The 21,439-nt window shown below is 38.9% G+C and overlaps 1 protein-coding gene across 9 annotated transcripts in view; it reads left to right on the top strand.

The window, feature by feature from the left end:
- Positions 1 to 21,439, top strand: part of NCOA7 (nuclear receptor coactivator 7) — a 157,688-nt gene that overhangs the window by 84,541 nt on the left and 51,708 nt on the right. For all 9 annotated transcript variants that reach the window (XM_030928825.1, XM_030928827.1, XM_010360197.2 and 6 more), the window contains 3 exons: positions 14,334 to 14,413; positions 17,703 to 17,810; positions 20,543 to 20,656. In XM_030928825.1, coding sequence (XP_030784685.1) covers positions 14,334 to 14,413; positions 17,703 to 17,810; positions 20,543 to 20,656 — 302 coding nt within the window. The remainder of the gene's footprint in view (positions 1 to 14,333; positions 14,414 to 17,702; positions 17,811 to 20,542; positions 20,657 to 21,439) is intronic.

The following is a 21,439-nucleotide window of genomic DNA, read 5'->3' on the forward strand; positions in this document are numbered from 1 at the left end:
ATAAATAAGGGGGGGACAAGACTAAATTGGGATAAAATATATTATAATTATGTAATGTTTTAATGTAAAAGGTGAATACCAAGATCTTGGATAGTGAAGTTGAATTTTAAGAAAATTATACTGGGAGGTCATTATAACAAACATGAAAGACTTAATAAGAGGGCATAGCTCATTTTTTGATTATCATAGTCAAAGATTTATTTAAAGAGAGCCTCTGCAGTACAAAGAATGAATTTAGCTTTCAGTATAAAATCTGTAATGTCTATATTAATCATTTCAAATCATAGTTTTTCCTCCTGAACTCAAAAGAAACAAAAAAAAAAAAAATGAAATCCTCTACTTTTCCTTTGATATCTGTTTTGGTTTTTCAACAACATGGAAGTAACAGACTACTAAGTTATTTCTCACAAAGGCAACCCGACAGTTTTCCATAGACAGATTACTTTTTCTTAATGTTTTTTTCCTAACTACACATGTGAAGATTTCATGTCCATCATTTGTCTTTGTTTTACATAGTAAGTTCAGGGAGCCAAAGTTATGTTACATTTGATAAATCAATTTCTAAACATAGGTCAAGCCACAAGTGTCTAATAACATTGCTCTTCTGTTCAAAAGTAATGATCATCCTGGTACTTTAAATCTTAGAACATCAAAGAACACAGGATCAAAATGGACTTTCATGTAGGAAAAGGATGCCAAGAATCCAATTAATATTTTTTTTAATCAAGCAGAATGGGCTTAAGGGATTTGGGTGTAAAATAAATGGAAATTATTTGGATGAAAATAGTTAGGCCTGTACTTCTTGGGACCATCAATGAAGTCAATTAGTGTTTTCGTGACACACCTGGGTAGTGAGAGGACCAACCTGAGGTGTGCCCCCAGAATGCATGCAGTGTGGCTGAAGGAATGAAAGTGATAAGAGAAGCCGGGCACAGTGGCTCACGCCTATAATCCCAGCGCTTTGGGAGGCCGAGGCGGGCAGATCACCTGAAGTCGGGAGTTCGAGACCAGCCTAACCAATGTGGAGAAACCCTGTCTCTACTAAAAATACAAAAATTAGCTGGACATGGTGGCACATGCCTGTAATTCTAGCTACTCAGGAGGCTGAGGCAGGAGAATCGCTTGAACCCAGGAGGCAGAGGTTGCAGCGAGCCGAGATTACGCCATTGCACTCCAGCCTGAGCAACGAGTGAAATTCCATCTCCAAAAAAAAAAAAAAAAAAGTGATAAGAGAAGACGACAGATATGAGAGGTGTAAATGAAGAGTCTGAGGATCAAAGGTGTTCCTGGTGAAGAGGACAGAACCTCGGGAGTAGAAGCAGTCATCAAAGCTGGAATCAGATAAGAAGATGCTTTCATGAGCTAAGACGCATGCCTAAGTGGAGAATTAAGAGCTTACCTTAGGCAGAATTATGGGGAATACTCAGTCCTCTGAATAACTGTAGCAAATGTTTACAGGTCATGAATAAATGATAAAGAGATGGTCTTTTTAAAACATTATCTACAAAGGAGCAAAGAAAAAAGTTAGAAACAGACTTCTTCATTAGTGGTAAATGCCAGAGAAATTAAAATCTCTTCAGACTTGTAAGGCAAAAGCTGTTTTTCAAGGTCAAAGACAAGACATTCTCAGACATAGAAGGACTGGGGAAAGAGATCTTTTGTGTCATAGATTACCTTAAACAAATTTGCGAACGAATTAGGTCATTTTGGCAGTACCCACGTGAATGGCATTTTTGTCATTGTGGGCTTCAATGGACTGTTGCTACTTTTTTTTTTCCTCTTCTTTTCTGTTTTCTACATTATCACTTTTGAAAATGTTTGATAACATTTTCAACATTATTGACTTTTCCATTCACACTGTTTGCAAAAACTACTTTACTTGTGGCTAGGTGTGGTGGCTCATGCCTGTAATCACAGCACTTTGGGAGGCCGAAGCAAGCAGATCACCTGATCAAGATCATCCTGGACAACATGGTGAAACCCCATCTCTACTGAAAATGCAAAAAAATTAGCTGGATGTATGGTGCATGCCTGTAGTCCCAGCTACTCGGGAGGCTGAGGCAAGAGAACCGCTTGAACCCACTATGCGGAGGTGGCAGTGAGTCTAGATTGCGTCACTGCACTCCAGCCTGCGCAACAGAGTGAGACTTCGTCTCAAAAAAAAAACAAAAACAAAAACAAAAAAAAACAAAAAGAAAACCTGCTTTACTTAAAAACTAAAAATATTGGCCGGGCGCAGTGGCTCACACCTGTAATCCCAGCACTTTGGGAGGCCAAAGCGGGCAGATCACGAGTTCAGGAGATCGAGACCATTCTGGCTAACACGGTGAAACCCCATCTCTACTAAAAAAATTTCAAAAAATTAGCCAGGCGTGCTGATGGGCACCTGTAGTCCCAGCTACTTGGGAGGCTGGGGCAGGAGAATGGCGTGAACCTGGGAGGCGGAGCTTGCAGTGAGCAGAGATCGTGCCACTGCATTCCAGCCTGAGCAACAGAGCGAGACTCCATCTTAAAAAAAAAAAAAAAAAAAAAAAAAAACCTAAAAATATTAAACATATGGTAAACCATGTTCTATAGAAAATTGTTCCAAAAGGGAAAAGGAATTTAGAATCTAGAAATCAGTTATATTTCCTTAGAAACCCCAGTAGTTAGGGAGCATGAATGTTCACAATTAAGTAGCTGTAAAACAAACACCCCTGAGTACACCTGTGATTGCACCAGCTTTGTTTCAAGGGACACTGCTTTCCTGACCTCACAGCCCCAGCACTCTCATTAACACAATATTTTGTAACCCATTCTTGTCATTGTTGGAACAAAAGGTACAGTCAGTATGCAAAAGCAACTGTATCTTAACAAGCCTGTCCTACTGCATATGAACTTGAACTCAAGAGTTTAGTTCCATTATAATCATAGTGGTCTGCGTAATGCAAATCTCATACCCTACTTAATCTGTCTTGTTATATTCACTTGCATTATAAAAAATCTCATTGTAAGAGGAATGCCCAAATGTGGTTTGGGCTGAGGGAAAGACAACAGATAAACTAAGTACAGTCAGTGGTGTTAAGCTTTGAAAAATTCAATTAGAAGTAAACTAGGAAGGATAAAAGAGGAAAAATACTCTAATTCTGTCTTTGTTTGGGCTGCTCGATCCACAAAATACCATATAACTGAGTGGCTTATAAAATAACAGACATGTATTTCTCACAGTTCTGGAGGCTGGAAAGTCCCAGATTAAGGCACTGGCAAATGTGGAGTGTGTTGAGAGCCCATATCCTCATAGACCACCATCCTCTCACTCTGAGCTCACATGGTAGAAAGGTGAGGGGTCTTTGGCCTCTTTTATAGGGACAATAATCCCAGCCATGAGAGTACTGCCAAGATAACCTAATCACCTCTCAATGGCCCCTTTTCCTAATACCACACACTTATGGGTGAGGATTTCAACATATGAATTTTGGGGGGACATAACATTTAAATCTTAGCAAATACATTGATGGCTGAAGAGTGATGTGGTCAGGTTTTTTTTTGGAGGGCAATTTGGCCATTTTTATCAAGACCCTTTTGGCATACTCTTTGACCCAACAATTCTGTTTTTAGTAATTCATCCTAAGCAGTCATGAGCGTATTAGAAGATTTAACTGCAGTAACTATCATTGCATTGTTTAAAATAGCAGGCAAATGAAAAATAACATAAATGATATAAAATGGAATTACTATGTGCCATTTTGAAATGAAGTAGAAAAATAGTTAATGATATGGGAAATTTTCACCAAATATTACAGTAAAAAAGTGGGTTAACAAAGGTTGCTGATTATGATTCCATTTTTGTTTAAAAAAATAATTCACCTACATACATATAAAAAGAGATATGGAGAGTTTCTAGAAGTATATTCACCAGAATGCCAACATTGGTCTCTCTGATTGGAGGGAAAATGAATGACCTTTATTTATTTATTTTTATTTGTGTTTCTAAATGACTGCCATGGTCTGAATATTTGTGTCCCCCCCACCCAACCCCAAATTTATATGTTGAAATCCTACTCCCCAATGTGATAGTATGAAGAGGAGGGATCTTTAGGAAGTAATGACGCCATATGGGTGGTGACCTCATGATTGGGATTAGTATTCTTAGAAAAGAGACTTCAGAGAGCTGCCTGGTTGAGAACGCGCTGTCTACGAACCACGATGAGGGGGAAATACGCCGAGTGTGTCAGTGCCTTGATGTTGGACCTCCCAGTGTCCAGAACTCTGGGAAATAAATTCCTGTTGTTTATAAGCCACCAGTTTATGGTATTTTGTTATAGCAGCCTGAATGTACTAAGACAATGGCTGTATATAGTTTGGATTCATGTGAAATTGGCTTTCATATTTCCTTTGTTTTCTTCTGGAGTGTTAATGTGCACAATTAGGTCCTTGATCCATTTATGAAAAGAAAAAGCTGTTTTCAGAAAAGTATTTTGGAGGGTGGGAAAGAGGGTGAGAAGAGGAGGAGAAGCAACATCAGACATAAAGAACAGAAAGAACTATTTTCCATGAATATCTCCTTTGTGTTAGATCCCTTATTTCACTATTTAATTTAGGACTTATCATGATCTGCTACAAAACATGTAGCCTATTTTACAAATGTAAAAACTGAGAAGCTGAGTAACTGGCCAGGGATCCACTGTCGGCTAGCACGGAGCCAGGATTCATACCCTGCCCTCTTTGGCACCAAAGCCTGAGTTTTTTCCACAAACAAGGAGGACCTTCTCCATGCTGAGTGCAGTAGTAGATTCTAGAGCAAAACGTTTTATAAGATTGATAACTTCCCTGTGCTTTAAGCACTTGCGTTTTAGATTTTACCACAGTATGACTCGTTTTAGTCGAGGTCTGTGTTGCCTGTGACTTGCTTGAAAGAAGGAAGGTAACATGTACTGCATGACATTTTCCTTTGTGCCACAGGTTAAAACAGAGTTCATATTGAGTATAGGGTTCATTCTTCCCTGACACATCTTTTTTTAAAAAATTTAATGGTAACAGCTTATACTTAATAAAGTGCTACGTAACAATACTGAATGTTTTAATTGTGCTTTTTATAGAGTCAGGTCAATAATTTGAGAAGTGTGCATTGCCAATAGAGAAGATGTTATTTCTTTTTAAAATTTGTTTATTTATTTTATGTTTTTTAAAGACAGGATCTCTGTGTGTGTGTTTTCCAGGCTGGAGTGCAGTGGTGCAATCATAGCTCACTGTATTCTTATCTCCTGGGCTCAAGTGATGCTCCCACCTCAGCCTTCCATGTAACTGGGACTATAGGCATGTAGCACTACGCCTGGCTGATTTTTTATATTTTCTTTTCTTTTCTTTCTTTTTTCTCTGTTGTAGACACAGGGTCTCCCCATCTTACTCAGGCTGGTCTTGAACTCCTGTCCTCAAGCAGTTCTCCCACCTCAGCCTTCCAGTGTTCTGGGATTACAGATATGAGCCACTGCACCCAGCCAAGAAGATATTTCTTTAGGCAAATACAAGTGCTATATTTTCTTCAAAGACATACGACTTTAGGCCGGGCACAGTGGCTCACACCTGTAATCCCAGCACTTTGGGAGGCCAAGGTGGGCAGATCAACTGAGGTTGGGAATTTGAGACCAGCCTGACCAACATGGAGAAATGACATCTCTACTAAAAATACAAAATTAGCCGGGCATGGTGGCACATGCCTGTAATGCCAGCTACTTGCGAGGCTGAGGCAGGAGAATTGCTTGAACCCGGGAGGCGGAGGTTGTGGTGAGCTGAGATCATGCCATTGCACTCCAGCCTGGACAACAAGAGCGAAACTCCATCTCAAAAAACAAAAGAAAAAAAAGACATATAACTTTATTTTTTGCTATTCAATCTATCTGTATTGATTTGAGAGTGGTCCAAATTTTTCTCCAAATCTTAGCCATTATTCATCTAGCTTCACTTAATTATAATCCCTAAAGTCTCTTGAGCCCTTACTGTGCACATTGCAAAGTGCTTTTTCTGAATCACCTTATCAAATTCTTACAGTAACTCTGGGAATTCAGTAGTATCCCCATTTTGTGCACTGGGAGACTGTCTTTAAGTTACTTCCCCAAGGTTATCTAGTGAGCAGGTGGTAGACCAGGACTCTCATTCACAGTCCGTCTGATGCCAGAACCTTCCCTCCAACATTAAGTTACATGATATTTATGGGGAACACCAGCCTCTTCTCATTTATAATGGTGCTTTTATTTTCACCAAATTTCTGTTTTTTGATGATGTCACTGCAATGTTTTAATTGCTGTGGCTTTATAATCATGTGTTTCAACATCAGTAGAGTGTGCTTACCCTCACTTCTCTTTGAAAAATAATTTTGGATAGTCTTATGTATTTATGCTTCTAGATAAGCATGGTTTTCAATTTGGAAAGTGTTCCTTTGCCATAAAACATTATTTTTTATTTAAATTGCATTTAAACATTAATTTGAAAAAAGTGAAATATTCATTTAAAGATGAGATTTCCTACTTAGGAGTATTATGTCCATTTAGACACTTCAGTTAAGCATTTTAATTTTCTTTATATATATCTTGTCATTGTCTTGTTATACTTATTCCTAGATGTTACATAGTTTGATACCACTTTACCTGGGACTTTTCCGATTACACTTCTGTTACAAAAATTTTAAAAATTATTGTATCTGGCCACCTTAGTGAACAACTTTGTGAATTTTTGACATTTTTCATGATAATATTGGTTCTTTACGCAGATAATTATGTTATCCACTAATGACCACATTTTCATTTCTTTTCAGTATTTAAAACTTTTCATCTGGTGCTTTGACTAGATTTCAGAACAAAGTTGGGTATAAACCATAAATTGATGTTAGTAATGTTTTATTTTTTTAAAAATTACTTCTTTTGCTTTTGGTTTCTGATGTAAGAGCTCATCTCAGTTTATACAGGTGTATTTTAGGAGAGGTTAGAAGAGTGCTTAATTTCTCAAGAGATGTTGAGCATGTGGGTACCTGTAGCGCATTCGGGCACAGAGATTGCCTTGTGGTGCTGTGCAAGGTAAGCTCTGATGAGTGGCAGGGATTCCCTCTTTATCCTGGAGTTTCCATTATGTTTGTAGTGTTGCTGCTTTTATCTCCACTACAAGGCTTTTTTCTTTATGACCTGAAATACTTGTGGTTTAGTCTCACATTAGGTTCACCTCTATGTGGTAGTTCAGTGGATACCACTAAGTTGGTGAGTACCATGCGCAGAAACCTTAAAAACTTTGCTAGAATTGCTCTTAGGCAATTTAGGCCTTTCCTAGCACAGCTGAAACCAAAGAAAGGGGGTGGAGCTCATGCAGTGCCTGTGGGTATTTTTCCCTCTCCTCACCTGGAATCTTCCTTCCAGAAAGCTGGGGGTGGGGCCTCACCAGTGCTGTGTTTAGGTAATAAGCCCATTTCTATAGACCTGGAAGTGACATCGTGAAGTCATTCAGTTTTCATTCCTATGAAGAAACTCTTTTTCATATATACTCTTTAGCGTTGCATTGCTTTTTCAGAAGCATATTTCTAGTGACTATCAGAATAAAAATTCATCATTAAAGAAGTTCACTCTATTCTTAGTTTTCTAACATTTGGAATTTTTGTGTTCTTTTAAAAAATACAATAATGGCTGTTTAATTCGTTAAATGCTTTTTTAGCATTTATCAAAATGATCAGATTCTTTTTCTCCTTTAAACAATTTATGAAGCTTTATCATATTAATACTATATCACTGCTGTATTTCTGGATGAAATCTTTTTGCTCACAGTTTATGATTGTTTTAACATACTACTCTATTCAAATTGCTATTTACTTGTGTTGACTACACTATTATTAATAACAATAGCATTTGTTAAGCATGTGCTCTGTGCCAGGCTCTGAGATGAACACTGTATGAATCAGCTTAATTTTCTCAACATTTCATTTTACAGATAAACTGATGCACAAAGATTTCAGCTAACTTGATTAATATCACACGGCTATGAAAATGTGTCAGGGTTGCTAGTTAAACCCAGCTCATTTTGACCGCTAAACCACACTGTGATCAGAAAGGTGTTTGATGACATAAGTGAGATGGTACATGACTTGATTTTATGATTAATACCATCAAACTGCTTCAGCAATCATAGCTGAATGGATCAGTTTCCATTATAGGGACATGCCTGTCATTGGAAACAGATTCTCCTGTTCATAAATCAGGGTACCCCTTTCTTTGAAAAATCTAGAGAGACACAGACAATTTTTGCCTCTTTGAATTCCCTTCATTTGGAGGTCATAGAAACTATCCTTTAGAGTTACTGGTGATCCTGTGCTGTCAGCCTCCCGAACCCCATTCAGATGTTCTTATGGTAGAAATAGATGGAGGAGAGAGCTGGTCGTTCATGGGTGAGTAAAGAAAGAAGGGGCACGTAGTAAGTGTAAGCCCCATGCAGAACTGGTCCTGATATAATTTAGAAACCTGATAATTTTCCAAACTTCTGTTTGTGCTTGTTCAGATACTTGTTAATAACAGAAAAAAGGCTACATACTATCTTTTCTTCCATTCCTATATCTAAGTAGAAATTATGGAATCAAGATCCAGGGAATTCACAGATGTCTGTATGGATTCTGTTTTCAAGCACAATAATGAATCATGTCCACTGTCCTGACTTCACCCAGTCCCCAGGGGCCTGTGACAGGAGCCAGATGCTCCGGTTTGAAGGACATTATGTATTGACTTGTTCTTGCTGGTTTTTCTCAGAACCAGCGTATCTAGCCAGTTCGTTTCTTGATACCCTCCCCAGTCTTCCCCCCACCAGCATACTCAATGTCCACATCTCACATCACTACTTCAGTACTCAAAAATCTCTTATTTGAACCTCAATTTATTTTGTTGCCTTTTCCCACAGATCTGTTCTCCAATTGTGACAGGTAGACTAATGACCCCCTAAAGATGTCCATGTCCTATTTCCCCAAACCTGTTAGGTTACATAGCAAAGGTGAATCAAGGCTGTAGATGAAATTGAGGTTGCTAATCAGCTGACCTGAAGGAGATTTTCCAGGGCTATCAATGTGGCCCAGTGCAATCACAAGGGACCTTAAAAGTGAGAGGGAGGCAGGAGAGAGAGCATGACACAACTCAGGCAGCATTACTGGCTCTGCAGGTGAAAGCAGGGCCTTGGCTCGAGCTTCCTGCAAACGCAGAACTGGCTAGATATGCTAGTTCTGAGAAAAACCAGGGCTCAAGACCCTGCTTCTGGAGCCCAAAGTAGCCCACTTCCAAGAGTGAGAAAAGGCAAGGAAACCAGTCCTCCCCTACTTTGCCTTTAGAAGGAAAGTAGTGAGACCTATGCCAGACTTCTAACCTATGGAACTGTAAAATAATACATCTGCATTTATGCTTAATTTTGAGCCACAAATGTGTAGTAATTTGTTATAGCAGCAATAGGAAACTCATTCATCATGCCATTCCCCTAACTCTTCCAACATCTCACTACCTATATCTCAGCCACTGCTCATCCAGCTCCAGCTGCCTTGCTCTGTGCATTATAACCACACAGGTAGCCACTTATTTGCTTACTTCTTATGTGGCCTATTACCCTTGGTGTTGAGACCCCACCCCAGAGTATAGTGTTACTTCTTAATGTTCACATTTTTGAAACCTCATTTTTGCCACAGTAACTCTTCCAAATCTCATTACTCTTACTCCCTCAATCATACCCTCACTGCACTACATTTTAGCAGATGACCTTACCCCTACTCTACTGATGATATTGACAGCATCTGTCTTGAGCTCCCTTTACTTTCAGAACCTCTCTGTGAATTCCACTCATCTATTTCCAGGTTTCCATCTCTGGACCTCTGTTCAACATTTCACAGTGTTCAACACCACCTTCCTTTTTTCCATGGCCTCTGTGACATTGCATTCATTTTCCCATCCCTCTAATTGCTTTTCCCCTTTTATATCAGCCATATTTTTTTCAATCCTTAAATCAAGCCTTCCTTAGATTCTGTTCTCAAACTTCAGGCCCCCTCTTAAAATTTATTCTGTTGATGTCATAGCCTCATCCAAGACTTCAGTATCTGCATTACAAGGGATACCTTCACATCTGGCTGTCATTGCCTCTCCAGGCCCCAGGCATACTGCTAGGTAGCATCTTCTTTTAGCCCCAGTGCATGGAGAGAGAGGAGTCTTCTTTCTGTAAACTTGTATTGCGGATCATCTCAGATGCAGAAGCTTAGAGTCTTGTGTTCTGGACACTCCAGGACCCTTTTATGGTGTGACAAGGGAGGTGGCAGGACTTATGAACAGGGCACCAAGATCCACTTGGGTTGAGGTAAACACAGGTACCCCATTCTTCCTCCCCATTCCAGCTCCTACCTCCAGGATTTATGCAGAAAGAAATGGGCTAGGCTGAAGGACCTGTATTTTATTCCTCTAGGGTTTTTGTCAGTTTTGTTACAGGTACTCCTGATTGGACTGGAGAAAACCTGCTTTGAAGACTTTATTTCAGAGGTGGGCAGGTATGAGGTTCAGTAGCTTTGCTGTAAATGGCTTCTGAGGGATACTTGGTCAACTTTCCCCTTGGCAGTAGATACTTTTATGTCATTTGCCTTAGGTTCTTGTACACAGAAGGAGGGTCAGAATTTGGATAGGTAGAAAGGTCTGTGAGGAGGCCTGAAGCTGGAAAGGTCAGTATCATTGGAAGACAGTTGCACCCTTTGGGATGGGCATGGATCCTTACCTAAAACGCTAGTGTTGGAGCACCATCCTAAAGCACAATGGAGTGGTCCTTTCCCATGGCAGCTCATGCCTCGTCCTAGATCTCACCAGGGCCAGAAGCCCCTCCAGTGCTTTGTGGACTATGTGCTGCAGAACCCAGTTCCCAGACACACAGGACTTCACTCATTGAGACACATAGTTTACCATCTTTTCAACTCACTGCAAAACAATTATTTCGGAAGCAATATGAAACCTTGCCTTGAGCTATAATGATATAAAGGCAATCAAATTAGATCCTCTTTGCTTCTCTATTGAGCCAACTGTAAAACATAGTATTTGCCTTGTGGCTTTGGCAGGTGCACATGATTTGCCTGGTGTGATGTTGCATCAGTGAAAAGTGTTGCCTCACAATCAAACTTATCAGGCTTATTCATCTGTACTGAAAGGTTTATTCAACCATAGATACAAGACAAGGCCAGGTGCAGTGGTTCCCACCTGTAATCCCACCACTTTGGGAGGCCAAGGTGGGCAGATCACTTGAGCGCAGGAATTTGAGAACAGCCTGAGCAACATGGTGAAACCCCATCTCTCCAAAAAAATGCAAAAATTAACCTGGTGTGGTGGCATGAGCCTATAGTCCCAGCTACTCAGGAAGCTGAGGTGGGAGAATTGCTTGAGTCTGGGAGTGGAGGTTGCAGTGAGTCATGTTAGTGCCACTGCACCCCAGCCTGGGTGACAGAGTGAGACCCTGTCTCAAAAAAAAAAAAAAAAAAAAAGACATAAGACATTTAAGGATGAGTACATCATGGTCTTTACCTCCATGATCTCAACATCTTAGACACTGATGGGAAGGCATTTTTTGTTTGTTTTTCCCTTTAGTAATACTACATGTGTGACATTTTTCTAGCCTACCCACCTGTGGCAATGGAAGGTAATTTAATTTTTGCACTAACTCAGGTGTACATAGTTAAGTTTATCCTGCAAGGCTTAGCCAACATGCATTTTTCTTTTGTAGCTGTGCAGTATGTAAACTGTCACAATTTGGTGGCTTTTAGTGGCACTGCCCATTGGGACCAGAGATATCTAGCTATAGCTTATGGAAGGTTGTTGGCCAGAAGCTGTCAGACATGGGAAGAAGAAAGCATATTGTGGGCTCTAGAAATAGGAAGCTACCTACAAAATGATATAAAGAAACTATTCGGATAGCACGAAGACCTAAAGTGACAGCTGTTTATGATGACAGCAAGAAGGGCAGAAGTATGCAACAAAGAAAATGGAGCTGAGATATTAAAAGGAATGAACAACACTTAACCTAATCCCAAAAGGAACTATGGGGAAGAATTAACCTGGGGCATTCATATTCCATGTAAACAAAGCAAAAGCAAACAATTAAGATTTTTCAGATTCTTTACAAGGAAAGAAAGACGAGTATCGTTATTGTTTTATTGCTTACCTGCCAAGAATTAAGCAAGCCAGTTTTTACATTTTTTCCTTCCTAAGATTTGTAAAATATGGTGATTGCACTTTGGAATCTCCTTATCTGGAGATCTAAAAACATAGTCAATAGTCCTGTCTTCCTGAAGTAATTTAGATGTGGTTGCCTGTAGGTATGGAGATCCTTTCTTAAAGTCTAGAGGAATGTTCAGGGTCTCTTTGGTTCCATGAATAGTTCTGATTTGAAGATATAGATGACTAGAACAGGACTGTAATGGAAGCATCTATTTAAGTTTTATTTTTTCCTCTTGGCTTTAATTTTTAAATAATATAGAGGAAATATTTAAAAATCAGATAAATCCTATGTGAATTAACTATGTTCATGTTTCTATGTCACCCCTCAGTTTTCATCTAGGACCCCCATGTTTGTGATATAGATGAAATGATATCGTTGAGACATTTCCATGTGTGTGTATGTGTGCTTGAGGACCTCAGACATAGAGGGCTGAGTTAATCACCCTTCTCAGATCATGGTTTATCATTACTGGTCCAAGCTCGGCTTCTTGTCATTTATCATTCATTCCCTTTTATTCTCATTCTGCACTCCCATTTCTTCCCCAACTTGACGCTATTCTATTGTGTTCAATGTGTATAGGTTTTTATTTTTATGTACTTCTGAAAATTATTTGTGTGGTTTTTTTTTTTTTAGTGTCCATCTGTGATGTATGTTTAAAACAGATGGACACTAACATCCCATTCAGTTTTTCTTGATGTAAACCTGTTGACACATTTGGTGTATATTTATGGCTTGTTATTTCTAATTGCTGGAATCTAATTGCTCTGGATTTCCAGAGCTTACCTACTGTGCTTTACTTACACTCTGTCTCCTCACTGCCATAGATAATACTGTGATGAACATCCTCCAGCGGGTCCCTTATGGTGTGCATAAAGTATATACCTGTTGGAAGAGGATGTTTATCTGTGAATTAAATTCCTAGGTCATATGAGCTATATATACTTCATTCTCTGGAATGACTGAACAATTTACATTCCTTGTAGTGTTCACATTTCCATCAACATTGGAATTATACAGCTTTCTGATTTTACCAGGCTAGTAGGTATAAAATGATATATTGTTTTCATTTGCATTTTTCTGATCACATACAGGTTGGAGCATCTTTTCATGGTTAATTCAATTTTATATTCTTTTTGTCACATTTTTATCTATTGCATTATGGTTCTGGGGTTTCTGATATCTGAATTAATATATCGAGATGTATTTAACCCTGACAATTAGGTTGAATCATATGCAGGTGCTAATGGTTGGCCATTTTTGACATATAAAAACAGCGAAATCTGACTGGGTTTGGTGGCTGACACCTGTAATCCCAGCACTTCAGAAGGCCGAGGCGGGCGGGTCACCTGAGGTCAGGAGTTCAAGACAAGCCTGACCAACATGGTGAAACCCTGTCTCTACTAAAAATACAAAAATGAGCCAGACATGGTGGCGCACACCTGTAATCCCAGCTACTCGGGAGGCTGAGGCAGAATTCCTTGAACCTGGGAGACAGAGGCTGCAGTGAGCTGAGATCCAGTCTGGGTGACAGAGTGAGACTCTGTCTCAAAAAAAAAATTGTGAAATCCATGGTCCAACTTAGTATGTTGTTGGACGTATTCTTTTTGTTTTCATTGTTATAAATAGTATTACAGTGACCATATGCTGATACATAGCCTTTTTCTTCTTTTGATTTTGTCATTAGGATAAATTCCTAAGAGAAGGATTACTGAGTCAGAATGAACATTTCTATGGCTATTGTTACATATTGCCAAATCACTTTCTAAAAGGACTATACTCATTTACATTAGGCATCATTTATATAGTAACTCTACTGGTTTTACTCTAACTTCATAATCATTACACGTTATCATTTAAACCATTAGTAACTGTAAACATTACCTCATTGTTTTTATTTATACTATTTAATTATAGTTAATGTTAATCATTTATTCAGGATGAATAGTGTGCTTTTGTGAGTATGATCTATTTGTGCCCTGCGTCCATTTTCCTATTAATGTCTTTTTGTCAGTTGATTTGAAAGTGGGTTTTTATACATGGTAGTTTTACCCTGTCTTCAGTCCCTGAAAATGAAATTATTCATTTACATACAATTTATTCTTCAGATGACAATCAAAACAAAACACATGATAAAAAAGAGAAGAAGATGGTGGTTCAGAAGCCCCATGGGACTATGGAATACACTGTAAGTATAACCAAGGTGGTATAAATGTTTGTTAATAGCACTAGATTTATATAATGGTTTTCCCTGACACATCCTGCCCCTTGGCTGCATTCCTCTTGTGTACCCATTAAACAATGAAGCTTCTTAAGACCAGTTTTAGGTCATTTCTTTTTCCTCCATATTTTCTCCCGGGTCAATCTCAAATAAACCAGTGACTTACGAATGTGAGGGTGATCTGGCTGCAACATCCATCACCCTGTTGATCACCAGCATTGCTTAGGCTGATCTGGCTGACTAGGCAGGAATCCCTTTCTTCCCCTACCACTCCGTGTGCATCCCTCTGGAGCTTGGATGAAGAGGATGACCTCCCCCAATAGCGGAGGACATTTCTTGGGTCATGGGTATCCTAGTAACTGTGTTGCCCTGTTAGAACCTCCAAACAAACTGATGACTTGAATTATCTTTGATATAACAGGGACTACCACTTTTAGGTCACCAACCCAGACATTCTTTCTAAGTTCCAAAGCTGTGTACTCTCTTGGCTACTCAACATGTCCACCTAGTCCTCCATGCTTGGTCCTCTTTCAAGAAACAATGGCTCCATCATTCCTATATTTATGCAGGCTAGAACTTAATTCTTGACATCTTCATCCTCTTACTCTTCATGTTTGTTACTACCTTCTGTGATTTTTCCCACCGGTCTAGGCTAGATCCCTTTTTTAACATTCTCATTGAATCATGTTGCTTAACATAATTTATCTCAGTTTGACATTATTGATTCATTGGCATGTTGTTATTTTAATCTCTATCTCATGTTTTAATTTATACATCCATGAAGAGAGAGTAGACCTCTCTTTGTTCACCATTATATTCCTGGTAGCTTTCAGGAATTCCCTACTGTTGAGAAGTAGATGAACAATGCTAGGTGTGTGTTCATTACTACAGCTGCACACTGTGTGCCATGTGCTCATCTCTGTCACTGCATCATAAGCTCCTGGAGGCCAGGAGTTGTATCTTATGTATCCTAGGCTTGGCACAAAGTGGGCACTCAGTTGTAGATCTATTTTAATTCACTATTAAATAGCACTCTTGAGGAGTGTTCTCTGACTTCTAAGAAGAAATTGTGCTGTTGCCATTGCCTGGTTGTATTTTCCTAATGTGTACTTATTTTATAGTCATTATTTGTAAGCAATGCCAGACCCTATATAAGACAGGCAGCAAGATCTAATTCTTTGCTGGTGTTTCTTTTGGAATGGTAAATCTGCAAGCCTCTGTAGAGTCACATTGAAGATCTCTGTCACCGGCTTTCATGCTCAATGTCCTGTGAACATCTCTAGGCACCTTTCTAAAGTTTATAAGCATAGTCATTTTTAGAAAGGATTTGGGATAATTAGATTTTATATTACCATTGTCTAAAATATACTGTTGGTCCTCATAACACCTGGAATAGTGCCTTACCTCAAAATAGGCACTCAAGAAGTATTGGACTCAATTCTTTATTATTAATAACAATATTACTTCTAAAGCCATAATCATTAAGATCTGTATGTATTTGTCTAGCACCTTTATTCACATGCCCTTCCAAAGAATGGAGAGGTGCTTTTGCCAGGAGTTAATTCCTACCGTGTATACTGAACAATGTAGTGACAGTAAAACAAAAAAACCTCCAAATTAATTAAATATTAACAAGTGATCAAATTAATAATGCAGGTATGCCTACCTCTTTGTTTTATGTTATGGAGATTAGTTTTATTTGGCAAGTTATTTTTGTGCTTGTCATTGGAAATAAAAGGTAACTCATATAAATTTGTGTTTAAAGAATCTGCTAGCACTTACCCGATTGCTTTTATTACTGCTGAGCTATGGATGATCAAGCATTCTGATTTAGTTTCAGTCATTTAATGATACCAACATCCCTCTCGGGGTCTGTGCCCTAATTCTACATATATATCTTATCTTTAATAACTGCAGATTGTTAAAGTTTTTCTCACTCTCTGATTCCCCTATACAGTGTATGTTTTATAAGTTTACTCATAAAAATATGAATGTAGTATAGAAATATATAATACAGTATTAAAAATATTTTTTAACTTTGTTTTTAGTGGAGATAGTTTTGCCTAGGGTAGAAGTAGTGGCCTATGTTGTTACTTTAGTGATTTAAAAAATTATACATACTACATATAATGTATCCTAACTTGTTCTAGAAAGGCTTTGAGGCTGTTTCAATGTTATCTGTAACCGTAAGCTTTGTTTAGTCTGAGACAGTTCATCTAGTAGTTGTACCTTTGATACTGAAGGCAGCGATGGGTTTAATTCTCCTCCTACGTCTCTACCCTTTCGCCAGTCCACATCTTCCTTCAGCCTTCTCACATCTCCACATAATTCAAGGCTCACCTGGTGGAGCCAGTTCTGCTTACAAAGAACTTATACCAGTCTTGACTCAGGGTTATCAATGGGAACTTCTCAGTGACATTCATCAGAGTGACCTCCCCCTAGCAAGTCTATCTGGCAGCTCTGGTCAGGGAGTTTGTCCTGGGATGTTGACATGACATCAGGGAGCCAACTTTTTTTCTGGGTAGAGCTGTTTTCCTGTGAAGTTTCTCATCTCCTCACTACCCTCTATTCCTGTTCCTCCTCTACTACAGAAGGAAAGAAAAGTGTACACCTGGGACATATGTCACAAGTTTTATAGATTTAGAGAGTAACACTAATTTGACCGTAGAAAATTGTGGTTTTAATGACAGTGAACAATTATTGGTAGCTAATCTGAATTTCTTTCTGATTTCCTTGCTTTCACAGTATTCATTCATCAACTTTTTGAGTACCCTCCATGTATCAAGCAGTGTGCTGAACCCAGGAGAAAACATTTTGCCAGCTTTGCCATAAAAACCAGCAGTTTATAGTATACAGAAAAGTCATGCAAATAGACAGAAAATTACAAGAGAGAAAGTAGCCCCACTTCCCCTGAGGATGGGGACTGTGTGTACATTGTATTTTTTTCTTGTTGTAGTCTTCATTATAGCTCATGGACCTTTACTTCATACGCCTAAGTTGCACCAAAGTAAAATTAGAAATCTATTAGTGGACAGTGAAATTTGAAAATGAGGAAGCCCAGAAATGAATTGCATTTAAGACTTTGCTTTAAAATGATTTTATTAAGAATTGACAACGTATCCACTCTTTTTTTTGTAGTCTATCTTGATGGAACTATTACTTTATTATTTATTCATATTGCAGATAAATTAATAGTATCTATCAAAATTGATTTTTTTGCTTTATGTATTGACTCTTACTTGTTTGATTATTCTAGGCTGGAAACCAGGACACCCTAAACTCCATAGCACTGAAATTTAACATCACTCCCAATAAATTGGTGGAACTGAATAAACTTTTCACACATACTATTGTTCCAGGCCAGGTAATTATACTCTTATTGTATATAACTCTAGAAATTCTGCATTTATCTTTTATTGCCATTTTCAGTGCCTCACTATTGTTTGTCATAGTATTATCATAAATGATAATGTGCTTTGGTTCAATATTTTCTCTCCTTTATTTTTATTTGTTTATTTTTTGAGACAGGGTCTCACTCTATTGCCCAGGCTGGAGTGCAGTGACACCATCATGGGTCACTGCAGCCTCTATCCCCTGGGCTCAAGCAGTCCTCCCACCTCAGCCTCCCAAGTAGCTGAGATTACAGACGTGAGCCACTGCACCCAGCTCAACTTTATGATATTTTCATATTCATAGGATTCCTTGGCTACACAAGCTTAATTTTTTTTTTTCTAGGCTAAAATGACAGCATTGCTGTATGGTTAAGAACTTTAAGACCTCAAATCCTGATTTGCATATGTGTTGGGAGCAAACCCAAAATTATTTTTTTGCAATAGGAGACTTTCACCCCTGCCCATGATCCAGGCTCACTTCCATGTTGAGGTAGCACATGTTCTGGCTGCCGCCCACCTCTCTATACAGTGCGGGCAACTGTTTAAGCTTAGGAATTACTCTTTAGATTCGACATTTGGAATGTTCAGACGATTGAATCACAATTTCTGTTACCTAATACTTTTTTTAAGAGTTCAGATGCAAAAAAGAATTAATATTAGTGGAGAATTGCTTGGGAAAAACGCCATCCATTCATTACTCTAGTTTAGCTGTATAATATAAGATAAATAAGAGCTGTATACCAAGACCACAAAATTTTAGTCCTTTGTAAATTACTTTTTACAGAACTATAAACTTTGGCATTTGCCATTGACCCATATTGAAGATGCTATAAAAAGCAATACTCCAAAACTGGTTATTGTATTTACTGTTAGTGCATCATAGAAGACAAATAGTTCAGTCTAGGACGCTCCTTTGTATGAGATTCTATAGGAGAGTATTTGTACTTCTGAGAAACTTCTTCATTTTTATCTCATGGAAATTGAATTCTGCTAACTAATGATGTTGTCTCTTTGCATTAATTATATGGAAACTTAGAGTCACTTTTATGGCCCACTTCTTAATGAGTGGTTACTAGTTTTGGTGTGTATATTTTTAGTAGTAATCAGTCCTCATCTTATATCCCCTTGACTTTGATTTTCCCACTTTTATTTTAATATGTTTTTTATTGTTGTCTCAAATATTTTCTGGATTGAAGTGAGGTTTAAATGACCAGAAAGATAGGAGACAGTGAATACCAATATTGATCAGTAATCAAGTGTTACATGATTAGCTCTGAATTCTGTTTTATAATATTAAAAGTCATCATTTTAAGATTATATTTGGCCAGGCGCAGTGGCTCATCCCTCTGATCCCAGCACTTTGGAAGCCAAGGTAGGCAGATCAGTTGAGGTCAGGAGTTCAAGGACAGCCTGACCAACATGGTGAAACCCCGTCTCTACTAAAAATACAAAAATTAGCCAGTAGCCAGGCTTGGTGGTGGGCGCCTGTAATCCCAGCTATTCGGCAGGCTGAGGCAGGAGAATCTCTTGAACGCGGAGGGTGGTGGTTGCAGTGAGCTGAGATCGCACCACTGCACTCCAGCCTGGGTGACAGGAGTGAAACTCCGTCTCAAAAACAAACAAGCAAAAGATTGTATTTGATACATGCCACAGTGTAGCATGTCTCATTAAAAGAGTATTGAATATCAGGATTGTAATAATGTTTTGAGAACCAGAATATTTTGCAGAAGGTTGCTATTCTGTATAATTTGGTGGGGGGGTGGGGGGTGGATTTTTAGTTTTACATAACCCAGACACTGATGGAAGAGAAAATGCTGGGATCATTGTATTGACATTACCTTATATAATTTATCATATAAGGACCATACTACTTTAGAACTCAGAGCCTGCTTGGAGTTAGCAAGCTGGGTTTGTTCCATTTCTACCTGGCACAGATATTAAGTTTAGAAGCCATGCTTCTCTCTCTTCATTTCCCTTATACTATTAGTCCCCCATCCTGGAGGGCTCTCCCCTCTCTCCTATCCAATTTCTACTTATTCTTCAAGGCTTCACTTGGACCCACTTGCTTCACTTGGCCTGCCCAGAGTACTTACCCACCTTGCTCTCCCTTTCTTTTTGCTTTTTTTGTTTCTTTTCTTTTCTTTTCTTTTTTTTTTTTTTTTTTTGAGGTGGAGTCTCCCTCTGTCGCCCAGGCTGGAGTGCAGTGGCACGATCTTGGTTCACTACAACTTCTGCCTCCTGGGTTCAAGCAATTCTTCTGCCTCAGCCTCCCCGAGTAGCTGGGACTACAGGCACATGCCACCATGCCCAGCTACTTTTTTTGTAGTTTTAGTAGAGACGAGGTTTCACCATGTTGGTCAGGCTGGTCTCAAACTCTTGACTTCAGGTGATCCTCCCACCTCGGCCTCCCAAAGTGCTGGGATTACAGGTATGAGTCACTGCACCTGGCCTTGCTCCCCCTTTTTGAGTTCTTGCAGTGTCCATAGGCATGTTCTGTACCCTTTGTACTACACACATTCATATGCTGAGTGTCATTTCATGGATTAATCTAGGACACCCTAAGTTACTTATGAGTTTCTTGAAAGCAACCGAGGTCATAATCATGCACTAAACATGATACTATGCAGAGAATAACTTCTCTAAACACTCACTAGTGGTTTGCCTGGTTCCAGGTACTCACCCATCTCTTCTCTTCCCTTCTCAGGTCCTTTTTGTGCCAGATGCCAACTCTCCTTCCAGTACCTTAAGGCTATCATCATCCAGTCCTGGTGCTACTGTCTCTCCTTCATCATCAGATGCAGAATATGATAAACTGCCTGTATGTATATTATGTACTTCATGCACTTCAGTTCATTTTTATTAAAGAGACTTTTTGTGAGTTGTAGAATTCAACATGTTATTTTTCGCAAGATTATATCTGAAATTCTCCCTAGATAGTTGAGATTAGGTAATTGGAGAATGCATTGTCTCCAAGGGAAACTTATTCACATTTAAGGTTTCAAAGGCCAAGATGGCCAGACACAGTGGCTCACGCCTGTAGTCCCAGCACTCTGGGAGGCCAAGGCAGAAGGATTGTCTGAGCCCAGGAGTCTGAGACCAGCCTGGGAAATATAGTGAGACTCTGCCTCTACAAAATGTTTTAAAAATTAGCCAGACATGATGGCTCACACCTGTAGTTCCACCTACTCAGGAGTGGGAGCATCACTTGAGCCTGGGAGGTTGAGGCTGTGGTGAGCCATGACCATACCACTGCACTCTAGCCTGGGTGACAGAGTGAGACCCTGTCTCAAAAAAAAAAAAAAAAAAAAAAAAAAAAAAAAAATTTTAAAAAGGCAAAAATGCAGGTCTTGTATAAAAGTATGAAGTTAAATTTCCAATGACATGGATAGTTTATTTGTATTCATCCTTTTTAAAATAAATAAATAAATTGAATCACAAGTCTAATATGAATTTTTTCATTTAGGTTAGTGTTTTTGTTGTTATTGTTGTTGTTGTTGTTATTTGTGTGTGTGAGACAGAGTCTCTCTCTGTCACCCAGACTGCTGTAGTGCAATGGCATGGTCTTGGCTTACTGCAATCTCCGCCTCTTGGGTTCAAGCGT

This window comes from Rhinopithecus roxellana, chromosome 4, assembly GCF_007565055.1.
Source record: "Rhinopithecus roxellana isolate Shanxi Qingling chromosome 4, ASM756505v1, whole genome shotgun sequence".
NCBI classification, from domain to species: Eukaryota; Metazoa; Chordata; class Mammalia; order Primates; family Cercopithecidae; genus Rhinopithecus; species Rhinopithecus roxellana.